We start from the raw sequence: 16,869 nt of genomic DNA on the forward strand, positions 1-16,869 counted from the left end.
AAGTGCATGCATTCCACCGTGCAACGCAAGACTGGGAAGTGAACTTGAGCCCCTGCTGACGTCACTTCCGGGTCGCCGAACAGTGCGCTGAGGAGGAGGAAAGCCGAAGAGCTCAGAGAGGACTCCGGCTAAGGCTACTTTCACACTAGCGTCGTGTGACGTATGTTGCAATGCGTCGTTTTGGAGAAAAAACGCATCCTGCAAAGTTGCCTGCAGGATGCGCTTTTTCTCCATAGACTTGCATTAGCGACGCATTGCGACGTATGGCCACACGTCGCATCCGTCGTGCGACGGATGCGTCATGTTTTGGCGGCCGCGACGCACAAGAAAACGCTACATCTAACATTTTTTTGTGCGTCGTGTCCGCCATTTTCGACAGCACATGCGCGGCCGAAACTCCGCCCCTCCTCCCCGGACATTACAATGGGGCAGCGGATGCGTTGAAAAGCTGCATCCGCCGCCCCCATTGTGCAAATCTTTCATAACGTGCATCGGTACGTCGGCCTGACGCATAGCGACGGGCCCGTACCGACGCTAGTGTGAAAGTAGCCTTAGGGGATCACTGGCCCACTTTAGCCCCTTAGCAGGGGTGCAGGTGGACCAGGAAGGTTTCGAGTCCACCCTGAGTGGGAAAGACGGGACCAGACCAGAGGAGGAAGGCAGAGCCCATGACCACCATTGCCTGGCATCAGGAAAAAATCCAGGTACACTGCAGCGCCGGCCACGCAGCATACCGACAGAAAAAACCTCTCCATGCCCCATGGGAGACAGGAAAGACTGGTGTATAGGAGGTGGGAGTGACTTTTAACCTCTTTGTGCTCACTGTCCCCCATTAGGGTATGGAGTGTTAGGCATCAAGTTTCCCCCACTTCACAGGGGGAATCTCAAGCCATATCCTCTGCAGTCTCCCATTCCTTTGCAGCCACAGAGATTGCTGCTCAGCAGAGATATCAGTCCAGGCATCTTGCCCAAGCTAATGCTAGGTGTCTAGTTGCTCCTTCAGGCTCTGCTGTAACACCATGTTTAAGTCAGCTGCAATCAGACGCTCCAGGGACTAAGTCCTGTATTTTGCCTACTGAGCATGCCCGTGGGACGACCTCTCATTGAAGGTCGGGGGTCACATGTGCAGGTCCCGTTCCTGCTCTGATTTGTCCACTGGGAAGGTCCAGGAAGGGCGCCGCTATAAAAGAGTCGCATGGCCGCTTGGCCATACGCTAGTATAGTATTTTGTGGCTTAGGCCTCTTTCACACATCAGGTTTTCGCCGTCAGGTGCGATCCGGCTCTTTTGACAAAAACCGGATCCGGCGAAATGCAATGCCGGATCTGGTTTCCCCCCCATTGACTTGCATTAGCACCGGATCGCGCTGGATGGCCATGCATTTCGTCCGGTTTTCGCCGGATCCGGCAATGCGTCGCAATCCGGCGTCTGGAAAAAACCGCTACTGTAACGTTTTTTGTCTCCGACGAAAAAGCCGGACCCGCCGAATCCGGCGCGTCCAGCTTTTTCACACAATGAAAGTCTATGAGCGCCGCAATGTGCCTGATCTGGCGAAAGCCGGATCCGTTTTTTTGGGTCTGAGCATGCTCAGTAGCTCTGCCCACAGCACACATATATAAAACCATGACAGTGGGACCCTCAGCCACACCCAACATGCCACCCAAGACAGGAACCAGGCGCAGGAGAAGGCAGGAGCCAACTTCACCACCACCAGCACCACCACCCCAAATGGAGCAAAGCGACCATGCTGAACAACCGGAGGGGAGTCCACCAGCAGATGACAGACGGTAATTATCAAATCCCCATTCCTCAAAACTAGGGCCACGGAATATCAAGATATTCATTGGCCCTTTGTTTCTCTTTATTCAACAGCCGCCCAAGAGATGCAGCAGCAGCAGCACTGGCAGCACTGGCAGCAGCAGCAGCAGCACCACCCACAGGAGTGGAGTCTGGCCAGCAGGAGGACATCACACCTTCTTCTGGGAGCCCTCCCTCGCATCGTCAGCGTTTGACGGTAAGTTTTTATTTCCAAAATCCATCATCTCTAATATATGTCTATTCATTGGCTTTTATTTCAAAACAGGAATCACAAGCTGAAGAGGAGCTCCCAGAAGAAGAAGGAAGGGGTGGACAGACACCTGGAGTGGGCTCACAATTGGTAAGTTTTTTTCATCAAACGCAGAAACACAACATCACACTACACACAACACATAGAAAACAATGTACCGCAGACATCACACAGCAGACAAATATGCCAACATCCAAACACATAAATTTTTTTCTTTTCTTCTCCAGTCTTCCCAATCTGGTGCTCGGCCAAGAGGTCCTCGCAGTGCCTCCCAGGGTCGTCGGCGACAGCAACGCGGCGGTCACCAGCGTGTAAGTATAATATTTAAGTTAAATTTTGGTACACTTTTTATTTCATGTCTTAAAGTGTGGTGCCTAATTTTGCTATTTTTCTCTTTTACTTTAACAGCCTTCACAGCGTGCTCCCGACTCTGACGGTGAGGATGGAGGAATTGATGTTGACCAGCTAATCGATCTCGACAGAGAAAGGGAGCCGCTATGGAATATGGCTGACCGCCGCCATGCTGACCTGATAGTTACCCGACGGCTCTGGGAGGAAATCTGTTCGCTCCTTGTGGACCGCTGGGAGGACCTCGATGCTCGGGCCCAGATTAAAGAGCGTAAGTATATACAGTACCGGTTGCTTGATGTAAACCAGTGTTTCCCGAACTCCAGTCCTCGTGGTCCCCACGGATCATGTATTCAGGATTTCTATTTACTATGGAAATCATTAAGGCCTGTTTCACACTTGCTTTTTTTTGCAGCGCGTTTTTCCCGCAAAAAAACGCATTGAAAAACGCATACAAAAGCATACAACTGCTGCGTTTTTTTCAAGCATTTTTATGAGCATGCAGGAAAAAAACGCAGCGTTTTTATGCGTTTGTATGCGTTTTTAGTGCGTTTTTACCGCGTTTGCGTTTTTTTCCAACATTAGGTGGCCCCTCACACTAACCCAAACCATGACTTTACTAACCCTAACCCTGACCCTAACCCTAACCCTAACCCTGACCCTAACCCTAACCCTAACCCTAACCCTTAACCAAACCATACTTAACCCTAACCCTGACCCTAACCCTCAACCAAACCATACTTAACCTTAACCCTAACCCTAACCCTGACCCTAACCCTTAACCAAACCATACTTAACCCTAACCCTAACCCTGACCCTAACCCTAACCCTAACCCTGACCCTAACCCTTAACCAAACCATACTTAACCCTAACCCTAACCCTAACCCTGACCCTAACCCTGACCCTAACCCTTAACCAAACCATACTTAACCCTAACCCTAACCCTAACCCTGACCCTAACCCTTAACCAAACCATACTTAACCTTAACCCTAACCCTGACCCTAACCCTAACCCTGACCCTAACCCTTAACCAAACCATACTTAACCCTAACCCTGACCCTAACCCTGACCCTAACCCTAACCCTAACCCTGACCCTAACCCTTAACCAAACCATACTTAACCCTAACCCTGACCCTAACCCTAACCCTGACCCTAACCCTAACCCTGACCCTAACCCTTAACCAAACCATACTTAACCCTGACCCTAACCCTAACCCTAACCCTGACCCTAACCCTTAACCAAACCATACTTAACCCTAACCCTGACCCTAACCCTGACCCTAACCCTAACCCTAACCCTGACCCTAACCCTTAACCAAACCATACTTAACCCTAACCCTGACCCTAACCCTAACCCTAACCCTGACCCTAACCCTTAACCAAACCATACTTAACCCTAACCCTGACCCTAACCCTAACCCTAACCCTAACCCTAACCCTAAACCCCCTTAACTAACCCTAACTTTACCCAAACCCCTAAATTCCATTGTCTAAACTAATGGTAAAAAAAAAAACGCATGTGCAAAAAAACGCATACATAAGCATGCCAATGCGCACATATGCTCACCATAGACTTATAATGGGTGTCTTGCTGTAAAAAAACGCATTGCACGCGCATGCGTTTTTTTGAGGCAAATCGGACGCACAAAAAATGCAACAAGTTGCATTTTGTGCGCCCGAGCGCATACCGCAAAAAAACGCATGCGCGGTAAAATGCGTACAAACGCATGTGTATGCGCACATAAGCGCATCCCATGCAAAGTATAGGAAAAAAAAACGCATGCGCTATTTAGCGCTAAATTACCGCGAAAAAAAACGCAAATGTGAAACCAGCCTAACACATTACCCCTGGGGACCACGAGGACTGGAGTTTGGGAAACACTGATGTTGTATACTAACCACTTTGTCCTTTCTCGTTTCAGGGGAGAGAATTGTGAAGCGGTGGCGGTCTGTGAGGGATCGTTTCAAGAAGGAGTTCAATAAAGAGATGCGGGCCCCGAGTGGATCTGGAGGACGCAGGAGCAAGTACAAGTACGCACGAGCCCTGTTGTTCCTCCGGGATACAATGGTCACCAGAAGGTAAATATTACACACCACATGTAAAAAAAAAATGTTTAGATGTAAATTTTTTTTTTCAGCCAGGGCCATGCCATGTCACTATTTTAATTGTTTTTTTTTCTCTTTATTCCACAGCACGGTGAGCAGCACTCGGGAGCCTGCACGGTTGGACCCTTCTGAGGCGATCCCTGAGGAGACCGGCACTGAGGGACACTTCGACCGCCCCGGTACATCTGCACCTTCCCAGCCTTCCCACACATTCGACCCATCTGTCCCATCCACCAGCGCAGGAGCATAGTGGCCGACGACATTACATGGAGCTGCTGGTGAGGAGATCGCTTTCCCTTTACCCCACCCTTCTGCCCCTGCCACCTCTAGTACACCTGCGGGTACTGGGCGGCAGCGGCAGAGGGGTCAGGAAAAGACTTATGCGCCAGAGTTCTTGCATCTGAATGCATCTTTCCAGAACTGTCTAAAAGTCTTGTCAGAGCAAATCTCCGCAGGCTTTCAGCAGATCAACTCCAGCATTCTGGAGGTGAAGACACTTCTGCAAACCATCCATTCAGAAGCAAGATCTTCGCCAAACCACACCTTTTTCAGGTCTGTTGTGGAGCGCATGGAAACGCTCTCTCCTAGCCAGCAGATGCATGTAATGCATTCGTGCCACGGTGCTCTCCAGCACGTTACCTCCTAACCTCCTCCTCCCACCCCAGTAGTTCCTCCACCTGCACCCCCTACAGTCACTTTCCCTCCTCCCTCTCCTATTACATACCAGCCACCTCCCCAGTACCAGCAACCTCGCCATTACCAGACATTTCCCCACTTCCAGCATCCTGCCCTGTACCAAACTCCTTCCCCGTAACAAACTCATTCCCCATACCACTTTCCATCCACATCATCTGCTCCTACAGTCCCTGCCCAACCCTCCACTCCACCACCCACCACCTCTTCTGCCTCCCACATGTCCACCCATTCTCTAGCTTTTTCCACACCTTCACCTCTAACTGTTCCTTTCCCACCACGATCCCAGTCCTCTCTCCACACTCCCAGTGTTGAAGTGTCCCGCAGCCCCTCCAACAGTATTTCCACCCCACACTACACAAATTTATAAAAATCTGTGTATTTTAATAAATGACCAATTTTATGGTTTCAAAGGTTTAATAAAAAAGTTTATTTAAATTTCAAAAAAGTTTTATAAAAAAAAAATTTTTTCAATAAAAGTTTATTTATTGTTTTACACTGGTTGTCTGTCATTTCTTTCTGCGGCGAAATATGGTAAAAAAAAAGGTTAAATACAGGGTATTTAAAAGGTGAAAAGGTTTTCAAAACCAGGTATATAACTGTGGGTAAAAGGTAAATAAATTTTACCTTTCTGCCACAGTTGTGTTCCTGGTTGTGTTTGAAGCAAAGTATTTCACCAAAAAAGTTGTGTATCTTGTTGGTGATTTCCTAACAATGTACACAACTTTTGTTATAAGGTGAAATACTTTGCATAAAACACAACCAGGTACACACCTGTGGCCTAAAGGTAAAAATAGTTAAACCATGACAAGATAGCCAACTTTGGTTGGCAAAGGTATATACTGTTGGTACAGAAGGTACACAAGTTTGGTTAGGGCACAAATCTTTCACACTCTGTCATCCTGCCAATCTATTCTGCCTTGAGGCGACAAAGTATTGTGCAAAATTGTCCCTCATTACTGAAACCGTCACAGAACTTCTAGTGGTAATGTTCTGGTAATCTTGCAAGGTGGTTTCTTCAGAGGTGTCCTCAATGGAAATGGGTTCCTTGCAGATAATAAAATTGTGGAGTACCACGCAAGCTTTGATCACCTCGTCCACTGTTTCTGTCTTGAGGTTGATCGCAGTCAATAGGACCCGCCATTTGGCTGTCAGAATACCAAAGGTACATTCAACCATTCTTCTTGCTCTTGTGAGGCTTTAATTAAAAATGCGTTTTGTTCTTGACAATCCTCTGCTACCGTACAGTTTTAAAAGGTGTTCTGACAGCTGGAAGGCTTCATCCCCTACACAGACAAATGGCATAGGTGGACCAGATGTTTGCGGCAGCGGACTAGGGGATGGGAACTGGAAGGTGTTTCCATACAGTTTATGCCCCATGGCAGACAGTTTCAAAACTTGAGAGTCATTTGAGCGGCCATAGGCCCCAATATCAACAGCAATAAATTTGTATTTTCCGCGTCAGCGATGGCCATGAGGACAATTGAAAAATATTTCTTGTAATTGAAATATTCCGATCCCGATCCTGCTGGCTTTACAATGCGGATATATTTCTCGTCCACAGTGCCCAAGCAGTTCGGAAACTGACATAGCTGTAGAAACTTTTCAGAAATTTCAATCCACCTCTCTGTTGTGGGCTCTGGTAAAAACTCTTCAGCTAAGGAGTCCCACAGTGCACGGCATGTGTGCTTCACTATTCCAGATATGGTGGAAATCCCGAGTCTGTACTGGAAATGCAGTGACGAAAGGGATTCTCCAGTTGCAAGAAATCTGTGGGGAATTAAAAAACAATCAATTAGTTTAAAATAACAGCATTACATACCAAAACTGACCTATAACACTTGGAGATACAAACTACCACTAACAAGATTGCAGTGAAAGTGTGCTCTGATGCGAGCATATCCAATAAATGTGGCTTACCTTAAAGTCACCATCAGACGCTCTGCGGGTGAAACAGAGAAGCGGCAATAGGTGTCCGATTTTCTTATGAGGTGTGCAATGCGCTCCACCAAGTAATCAAAATTCTCCATTTTCATCCGAACATATCCAAAAAATTTCTCCGGGTTTCGTCTAAGGTCCATGCAGAGTGTAGAATAGACCCCACGCGTCATTCTCTTGGCTGTGATGAGGTGGATCCACAAATGTTGTCTACGATGCCTGATGCACTGTTGTCTCGCTCTCTCCTTCTCCAGAACAATCACCCTCAAACGATTCGCCTGTGCTGTAAAATCCGCCAAATTCTTCAAAATATTTCCAATCACAACATCCATCTTCGCCAGTCACTTGCTCTTCTCTCCAACCTGCACTTTCTCCTCTACAACCTGTCAAAGAAGGGCTGAAGGAACACGGTATATATAGTTTTTCAGTAGCCAATCCCGTTCGGAAGGCCACAAGGGGCCTTTTTAAAAACCGTATCCGGCGTAATCCGTCGAAAAACGGATCGAAAACCGGATGAACCGGATGAGACGGATCTGGTTTTGGCTGTCATGCGCAAGACGGATCCGGCAGAAAACCGGATCCGTCACATCCGGTTTTACAAAACATTTGCCGGATCCGGCGCTCCGGCACGACGCCGGAACGTGCCTAACGGCGAAAACCTGATGTGTGAAAGTAGCCTTATGGTGTGTATGATGGCAGATGTTTGTTACTGTGAATGGCTCATTAGGAAACCCCTACCCTTGGTTGTGTCTGTTGTTAGGGGTTAAAGTCAGCGCCTGTCAGTGGCTAGGCTATACACCACAGTCCACACCAGGTAGCAGTAACCGCCAGTGTGACGCCGTGCGCAACTCTAGCGCTTTCCTCCCCACCCTGGGTGGTTAGTGGCGTCCGCCGAAGCGGTACTGTACGCACTTGGCGCGATTGTATATATTCTATCCTTTTGCTGGCACCGCAGCTGCAGCGCCGAGTGCTGATGATCTAGAGGAACTCTAGTCCTGTGCCTCTGGGACAGAGTTCTGTAACCTCTAATTAGCACTCACCCAGCCGAGCTCTGTGAGTTCAACAGGCTCTGGCATTTGTTTAAGCGGCTCTGTGGAGCAACAGAGTTCGCTTCCATTCACACTGGGTGAAGTTAACCGACGTGTGAGCAAGCGTTCATCCACCATCTTGTTCCGCCATTACTCAGCAGCAGGTTCCATCTATGCACGGTGGACCCCGGGCTGCGAACGCACCTCATATCTCCTTTTATATTATTTGGTGCATTCCGCAGGCCCTAACATGGAGACAACCTCCTATGCTGTCCTGGAAGGTGATTGGAGAAAAATCTGTATATATTGTGACTGACAATTGCTTGAATGGCACGGCTTACTACAGCATTATACAGATTTAAGGTTCAATTGTTTGAGACAGGTAAAATGTCTAATACTGCTGTAACCACAATCTCCTCTTCACTTTAAGCCTATTGCCACATCACTGTCATTTAGGAAGTGCAACGCCTAGATGTACAAACCGTTTTAGAGCTTCACAGTTCATTTTTGTGAACTGCCTAAGGTCTCATTTAGATGTTCGTGCTCTATAAGTGTTTTTCACAGATAGAACAAGAACACATTATAATCTGTGGTGCTGTTCACATGCCTGTATGTCCACAAAAAATCAAGGATACGTGTCATTTTTTATCACAGATCAAAATTACCCATTCAAGTCTATGGGTCCTTTAAAAACCACTGACAGCACGCATTGCCATTTTTAACATTGTAAGGCCGGGTTCAGACGAGTGTATTTCATGGACCATATACGGACTGCAATGCCCGGGCTGATCGCGGGTCTCCTGAATAGAGATGAGCAGTAAATTTGCTGGCTTCACCAATATTCCCCCCTAAATTTGATTTGCAACGAATACATGATCAGCATGAAACTCAATACTGGAAAGCTTGTGACTGCTTGGAAAACCCTGCTGATCATGATCTACAGGAGAGAGAGAGAGGGGACCCCACTGACCATAATAAATAAAATCTTTCATTCTTCAGGAGAATGAGAGAGAAAAAGGACCCTGCTGATCGTAAGAGCTTATACTCTACAGGAGAGAGAGATAGAAAGGACTCCGCTGACCATAAATCAGAGCTTATACTGAAAGAGAGAGACGAGAAGGAGACAGAGACGAGAGAGAAGAGACAACCCCGCTGATCATAAGAGCTTACATTCTGAAGAAGAGAGAGTGACAAAGAGATAACCCTGCTGATCGTGAGGGCTTACACCAGGAGAAAGAGAGAGATGGGACCCCTCTGATTATAAAAGCTAACAGTCTGGAGAGAGAGGACCCTGCTTACCATATGAGCTGGAAAATTACTCTCAAACTATTTAAATTCTCGTGAAACTGCAAATTTCAGGAAATTCAACTTGAACTCAATCGTCTGATGATTGAACCGCTCATCTCTATTCCTGACACAACTTTACAGCCTCATAGATCCATGAGGCTGTACGTTTGGGTCAGGAGGCCCACAATCAGCCCAGGTATTACAGTCCATGTGGCTGTGAAATTCACCTGTCTGAACCCGGACTAATGGATAGGAGAACTATTTTATTTGCTTGTTTTTATACAAAAAAAATTCTGGATGAGCACTGACCAAACACTGAAGAAGATCTAGTATAAAATACTGATTAAAATCTAACTATTTTGATGCAAACATCATAATTTCTATTTTTTTATATAGGCCTCATTTACACAAATACAATTACTTACTTTTCAAAGTGCACATGACCCTGCATATCATTTGTCCATATGGCCATTTGTCAATTTTTGTCTGCTGTGAAACCCCCACACAGATCCCATATGTCTATTGTGTAAGCAGCTAACCCACCTGCATGCACAGGCAAGCGCATGATCCAAAACGCATTATTTTTAAGCGTGTAAAGGAAAAAGAAGCTATCATAATATTTACTTCACTATCTTACAGCCCAACCATTTTTTATAAACCTAAACGATGCAGTCTTCGGGTCTCCTTGTCATGCAACAGGAAAAATCAGCATCAGGGCATCAAGCCCTACTCATTTCATGCTTATTTCTCAACCACAGACTTTGAAGAAGTAACAGGGAGCCAACAACTCCATACTCTGGAACTGCAGGCACTTTGTACCGCCATGTAGTTGGGTCGCCCTCGTATGCCCAGGGCAGCGGGGTACTCGGTACCGGGCCGGTGTCAAGGCGGGATTGTGTCACAGCAGCGGTGACCCGGTCCATGGCCCTGGGTCACCCAGCCCAATATCAATGGCGGTGATGTTAATGGTGTTAAAGTTTATATGAATAGTTCGTGATGCCACCCGTGGTGTTTGGCAAGTAAGATAGTAAGCCAACGCTGCATACAGATCCGCTGGGACTGATGGTGTCGTGCAGCAGAGATGGTATAGCTCCCCACAGGTGGAGCTGTAGTCCCAGGGAAGTGTAGGTGCAATGGATGAGGAGAGGCGCAGAATGGTATGGAGGCTGGTACCCAGGTGTAGTGGTGCTGGAATAACTGGAGGACACCAGAGTATGCGGTTTCAAAGCTTTACTCACTGTTTGCAGTTCACACAACTGCCTGCCTCCGTACTGTGTTCTCCAGGTCAGGGCTCCAGCCAACCTCCAGGCAGGATAGGATTCTCCCTTCCACACTCCGCCAAAATGTACCTTACTGAACGACTCCTCCAATGCGCCTTTGGGTGCGAAGCACTCCAGTACTTAGTTACCCTGGAATGCCTCTCTCTAGGTGTTCCTAGTCTTTACTTGTATGACAGACAGCTGTAGCCTCCTTCAGGGACTCTTCACTGCGTCCTGGCTCTCTATTCAGTTGCTGTTGTGTCCCAAGTCTGTGATTGAAGCAAGGCGTTAGCGGCTCACTACTCCTCCGGTGTCTGTTGCCGGACATAAAGATCCAATCAACCTCGGGGACCGGGCCCCTACCTTTGCGCTTTCTGGAGTGGAAGTGTTCTCTCTCTTTCTCAACCTGCTTCCCACCGTCCTTCTATTCTACTTCGTTCCGATCTGTTCTCTCTCTTATGGAAGGTTAGGTTATCAATCTTATCAGTCTCTTTCTCTGGTCTTTCTCGTGCCAGCAGCCCAGATCACTGGGACCTGCTGCAGCACGTCCCTCAGACACCCATCTTCTCTCTTCTCTCTCCTCTAACCAACTAACTCCTAACTTTCACTCTTCCCTCTCTTTTGTATCATCTCTCTCCACCCGCCTCCCAGCACATCTCGTGTTACGAAGCAGGGTTCCACGAGGGGTGCTCTGCTAACCCCCAGCATGAAGCTGTTAGGTGGCCCCACTGAACTATCCTGTGTGTGGAATGCAGGTGTGGAGCGTGGTCAGGAGTTCCCACCTTACCTGGATGGTGGGGCACTACACCTTAGGAGAAGGTGCAGTACCTCTCTGCCGACTGAAGCCTCAGGGGCGCCACATAGTGTCTGGACAGCATTGTATTACAGGGGTTTTTCTCTCTAGAAGTACCGTATTGCTCTTTGATATGGGATTAGAAAATCACAACTTTTGTTACATCAAATTCACATAGAACATGAAAAAACCCCTCTGTATGTCTCTGTATCACTCCAGAGGCACGGGGAGTTTCAGTGAGGCACCATAGACATCAATGGGCACTGTATAACTCATAGGATGTATGGCGCTTTAATCCATCATGCCCTTGAAGCCTTTAGGACCTGTGCACACATTGCAGATTTGTTGCTTTTTTCAGTGCAGATTTGTCACAATACCAGAAGGGTTTCCTGTTGTCAGCAAAATGAATGAAGTTTCATGCACACATTGCTTATTTTGTGTAACTTGCAGGTTTAAATCTACATAATGTCAATTTTTGCTGCAGATTTCACCCATACTAATGTGTGGGAAAAATCTGCACCAAAAACGCAAGTTAAAAATGTACCAAAAACAATACAAAAAATTGTGTATTACAAGATGCATTTTTTTCCTGCAAAGAGGTGCAGAAATAGTTACCGTGTGCACATCTACTATATAATCGTCTAATTCTGTCTGCTTGTCTGTAACGGAAATCCCGTGTGGCTGATTGGTCGCGCCCGGCCGGGCGTGACCAATCAGCGACAGGCGCAGTCCGGCCGCCATATTGGAATACCCAAGTAATACCCATCCAATATGGCACCTGCTGGTGGTACCATGCCCTTCCACAGTACCACCAGCGGGACACCGCCGGACTCCCCGCCACCACTGAACACACCGCCAGACCCGGAGCCGCTCCCGGACCCGCCGCTGCCGTACTCCCCGCCACCACTGCTGGACCCACCACCGGACCCCCCCACTGCCGGACCCCGCCGCTGCCTGCCCACCCTCCTCAGTGCAGTCAGAGCCGGCAGGAAAGACCGCAGCTTGTGGCCTGTGCTGGAGATGAGGTGCGGGCACCCTCTGGTGGTGCCGCACCCCATCTCCAGCAAAGGCCGCAAAACACAGTCTTTCCTGCCGGCTGTGAGAGGGGTGTAATGAGGGGGGTGTAATGAGGGAGGTATAATGAGGGAGGTATAATGAGGGGGGAATAATGAGAGGGATGCTGCTAGGACCCGCCACCTGACTACACGCACTGGATCCCGCCTCCCGCCTCTGACTGCCTGCCTGCCCACCCACCTCCATGCAGTCACAGCCGGTAGGAAAGACCGTGGCTTGAGGCCTGTGCTGGAGATGGGGTGTGCCGCACCCCATCTCCAGCACAGGCCGCAAAGCACCGTCTTTCCTGCCGGCTTTGACTGCACGGAGGTGGGTAGGCCGCCACCCCCATTGTGATGTCACTGCCCTCCTGATGCGATAGCATAGGGCCCACATCTAGTGCTCCTATTATGAAGAATCCACAATTATTTTAGCAGTTACATACCATAACACCAAAATATTTATTTGCCTACTTGTTTCCCACGCACCCATAAGCTTTAATAGGCATGCTTCTGATTTCTGATTGAAATCACAGCATGCTGCGATTTTTTTCACAGGCAGTTTTGATAAATGAAAATCAGTAACTGCCCTATTAAATAACATTGGTCCGAGAGCTATTCTATAAAGAAAAATGATTGGTGTGAGAGAATTCTTAGGGTACGTTCCCACGGTCAGCAATTGCTGAAGCATCAAACCCGCAGCGACCAGATGTTACAGCATGGTGGATGGAATTTCCAGAACTCCCGTGTCCACTATGCGTCCACAAACACCTGCGGCTTACTTGTGGAGACGGACATGTGATGTGTCTCTCCAGACTGCAGCATGTCAATTTCTCTTGTGGAGACGCGAGTCTCCGCAAGAGAAATGTCACTAATACAATGTATTGGACGTGGTGAATCCACACGGTTCAGTGAACTCATGCGGATTCACTTGCGTTCAATAGCCGGCAGCGAACATGTGCTACATCCAAAGTGCTGCCGGTTCCGGATCGTGGGCACCCGGCCAAAGGCCTATACACGTGTATCAGTAGAAGACAAAAAAGGGCCCCTGTGCAAGAACAATATGGACCCTTTGCAGCCCAATAGCTCAACATAATTCCACCTTCTGGGCTTTGGTAAGATTGCGCCAATGGTATGTCCACCCCTGACGTGGATGTCATCATATATTCATTTCTAAGTGTTCATCAATCCACATTACACGGAGTTAATATTATTTATGATAAGACAATAAAGTGGAAACTATTTGCTACCTGTGGGAAAGCAGGGAATAGATAAGACGAAGAAGATTAATTCTGGATTATGCATTGCGCCTCAGAGAACATTACTTTAGCAAGGCGTGAGAATGTCATTTGCCCTGTCGACCATTTTTTTTTTTTTAAAGACCACGCCTGGTGAAGCAGACATTGCCATCACTTTTCCTAGTAGGCCCACAGAGGCCTGGTGCTGGTGGGAATGCTGGAACACCCTACACTGTGGCTCCATGACAGCTGCGTAGTGTTATACTGAGGTTGTGCAGTGTTATATTGAGGTAGTGGTGGATTACATTGCCTCTTTTTTTTTGTACAGCTAATATGAGAACAGGAAGCTTGTTTCCTGCCTAACTACTCCTTTACCACAGAATTGCATTTATTAACCTCTGCAGCGCTGGAGGAATCTGCAAAGCAAAAGATAAAACATTTGAGCTTCCAAAAAGAAAAAAAAACCCAACATGTGGGATCCATCAGTGATCCTAACCAGAGACAAGCTGCAGAGGTCTTGAGCAACCTCCACCAGAAGCCTCATAAAGAGCAAATATTTTATGAGCAGAAAGAAATAAAAAAAAGCAATGGAATGGCCACTTGTTCTTTCTGCTGGTTTCAACACAAAATACCTTTATTTTCTCCTTTATTGCAGCACTATACATAATCGGCGTGTTACATCTATAATTTCCCCCTTAGCTCCACACCTAGGCCTGCAGTGCTGGAGAATGACACAGCATGGCCTGAAAATACAAAGCAGCTGCATGTTGGTCCTTTAATAATAACACGTTGCATCAAACAATACTCTGCATTTTTAAGGTTTCCGCTAAACAGCAGCCATCGCCTCGCCTAATGCTCTGCATGGCTGTACAGAAACATTACAGAATGCACAACCAGGGCTTGGCTGTGTCGTCTTATTAAAATAATAGAAGGCAATGTAAGAGAATAGGAAGAAAGGGAAGGGCAACAAAGAGTTACAGGGGGATGACATCACTCCTCATTTGCATAGAGGGACTATAAAAGCAGGAGCAGTGCTCTCCTCTCCCACTCAAGGCTGCATCTGTTAGGAGCTCTTCTGTGTGTGCTTTGTGTTGCTGGTAAGTAGATGGGAGATTTTCTGCCTAATTTGCATTGTGGTTGCTAATGTTCTTTGTATGGATGATGTTGCTTGTATTCTAGGGTTTTTTTGTTTGACCTTTTGTTGTCTAGTTTAGTCCTTTTGTCCTTGTATTGTATGTTACGTTCTTGGATTTGCATGTAAATTTCCATTTCTCCGTTATCTTCCTGTGGTTATTTTATATTTTGCCCATTAACCGAGCCCTAGCGTTAAGCAGACTGTAGATTATATCTTAGTCTTGTTGTGTAATGGCAAGGTTATGACAGTAGGACAATGGCTTAAAAAGGAAAAATAAAACCCAGTAGGTTTCCTAAACTGATCCCTCATTCCAATGAGTATCATTCTAAGGCATGTCGCTGCTCTGCTGAAGAGTGGGGGGGTTGCTGAAGAATAGGGCGGTGGTTAAGGCTCCTTGAGTTAGCTGCAGCCCTTTGTAAAAGGAAGAATGCATGACTTCATCTGCCAGCAAGCGACTGCTGCCTACCATGCTTGCTCACCCCATATTAACATACTCTGGCATGCATCCAGATTACTGATTGGGTCATTATGTCCTGTTAACTGGCGATGGTGTTTGCTGCGTAAATTTATTTTTTTTTTTTTAAATTTTTTTATATTCCTGCTGTAATGTGACTTGGGATTATTAGATGTAACCCTTAAAGTCTTGGCTATTAAGTTTCCCAATTGTGAGGCTCTAAAAGTGAGGGGGCACGAGGGCGTGGCAGCCACTGTATCAAGTGACACTTTTTTCAGTGCAGGCATGGTGGCGCTCTAACACACATTCTTTTCTCTCCTTTGTGCAGATCATCCTACAAAATGTCTGACAAACCAGATATGGCTGAGATTGAGAAATTTGATAAGGCCAAGCTGAAAAAGACAGAAACACAAGAGAAAAATCCACTTCCTTCTAAAGAAAGTGAGTATACATTTTTAAAACGACGTTTTGCTTTTAATCTGAGTTGTAAATAAACCTTGTATATGTATGATAAATATTAAGGATTTTTTTTTAATTTTTTTTTTTTTTCTTCCCCAGCAATTGAACAAGAGAAGCAAGCGTCTGAATCCTAATGAACCCCATCGCCCCAATATGCACTGTACATTCCACAAGCATTGCCTTCTTATTTTTTCTTTTTTAGCTGTTTAACTTTGTAAGAAATAACTAAGATACAAAGAGGTTGGAAAAAGTTTACTGTGCTGCCCCGTTACACCGACAGAAAAGTTAATAAAGAACTACTGAACACTGAATGAAGGCGCTGCCTTTCCATCTGCCTGTCCGGCTGGCTTTGGTTTTGGTAGCATGAATGACCTTGCACGATGAAAGGAGGATCTGAGTGGAACTACAGATATCCAGACATATGTGGTGATGAGTTGATTGGAAAGCTGCACCAAGGTCCGGCGAGCTGTAAAATGCGGTCAAATCGAGTGCCATTTTTTCTTTTTTTCGTTCAAAATGATTTGAATTATTGGAATGCACAATTTTTTTCAATATGCAAATAAAAAGTGTAAAATATTTTCTGATTCGTGTTTACTTTTCTATCTTTGCCAAGTTCCCGCTGGAGGAGACATGTGGGTAAAACAAAGGGTGCTTGGTTTCCCGTGGTGATGTTACATTTTCATGAAATCTAATTTATTCTTTTGTGCTGTGCTGACCAGCCACATGTCGACGGTACTGATTGTATTGTTAATGTTTGGGGTTTTTTTTTTTTTTTTTTTTCTTCCCTCCTTTCCTATTGTAGTAAGTAGTGTGGGATGTTATCTGGGTTTAGTCTGCCTTACCAATCACCCTTGCAAGTTAGGATGGCTTCTAATCTAGCCTTTTGCAATGAATACTAGAGGGGGAAGGTCCCCCCCCCCCCCCCTTCTATGCAGAGTACTTAACACTTGGGTTAAGCATTCTATTATAACTTGCTAAATCTAAAGCTGTGCCATATATATTGGCCTAT

General features: G+C 46.6%; 1 protein-coding gene across 1 annotated transcript; it reads left to right on the forward strand.

The window, feature by feature from the left end:
* Positions 1-14,751: 14,751 nt before the first annotated feature.
* Positions 14,752-16,436, forward strand: TMSB4X (thymosin beta 4 X-linked). Its single transcript, XM_073586161.1, has 3 exons — positions 14,752-14,909; positions 15,730-15,842; positions 15,960-16,436. Exons 2-3 carry the CDS (start codon positions 15,743-15,745, stop codon positions 15,992-15,994), a joined length of 135 nt encoding a protein of 44 aa, XP_073442262.1. The 5' UTR covers positions 14,752-14,909; positions 15,730-15,742; the 3' UTR covers positions 15,995-16,436.
* The last annotated feature ends 433 nt before the right edge of the window (positions 16,437-16,869 follow it).

The sequence above is a fragment of the Dendrobates tinctorius genome, unplaced genomic scaffold, assembly GCF_039654945.1.
Source record: "Dendrobates tinctorius isolate UK_male_01 unplaced genomic scaffold, ASM3965494v1 ptg000091l, whole genome shotgun sequence".
Classification (NCBI taxonomy): domain Eukaryota; kingdom Metazoa; phylum Chordata; class Amphibia; order Anura; family Dendrobatidae; genus Dendrobates; species Dendrobates tinctorius.

Bases quoted from the DNA above. Each gene is read 5' to 3' on its own strand.
- TMSB4X (XM_073586161.1), top strand. From the start codon at position 15,743: ATGTCTGACAAACCAGATATGGCTGAGATTGAGAAATTTGATAAGGCC. The intron at 15,843-15,959 runs GTGAGTATACAT...TTTCTTCCCCAG, and splicing joins TCCACTTCCTTCTAAAGAAA to CAATTGAACAAGAGAAGCAA.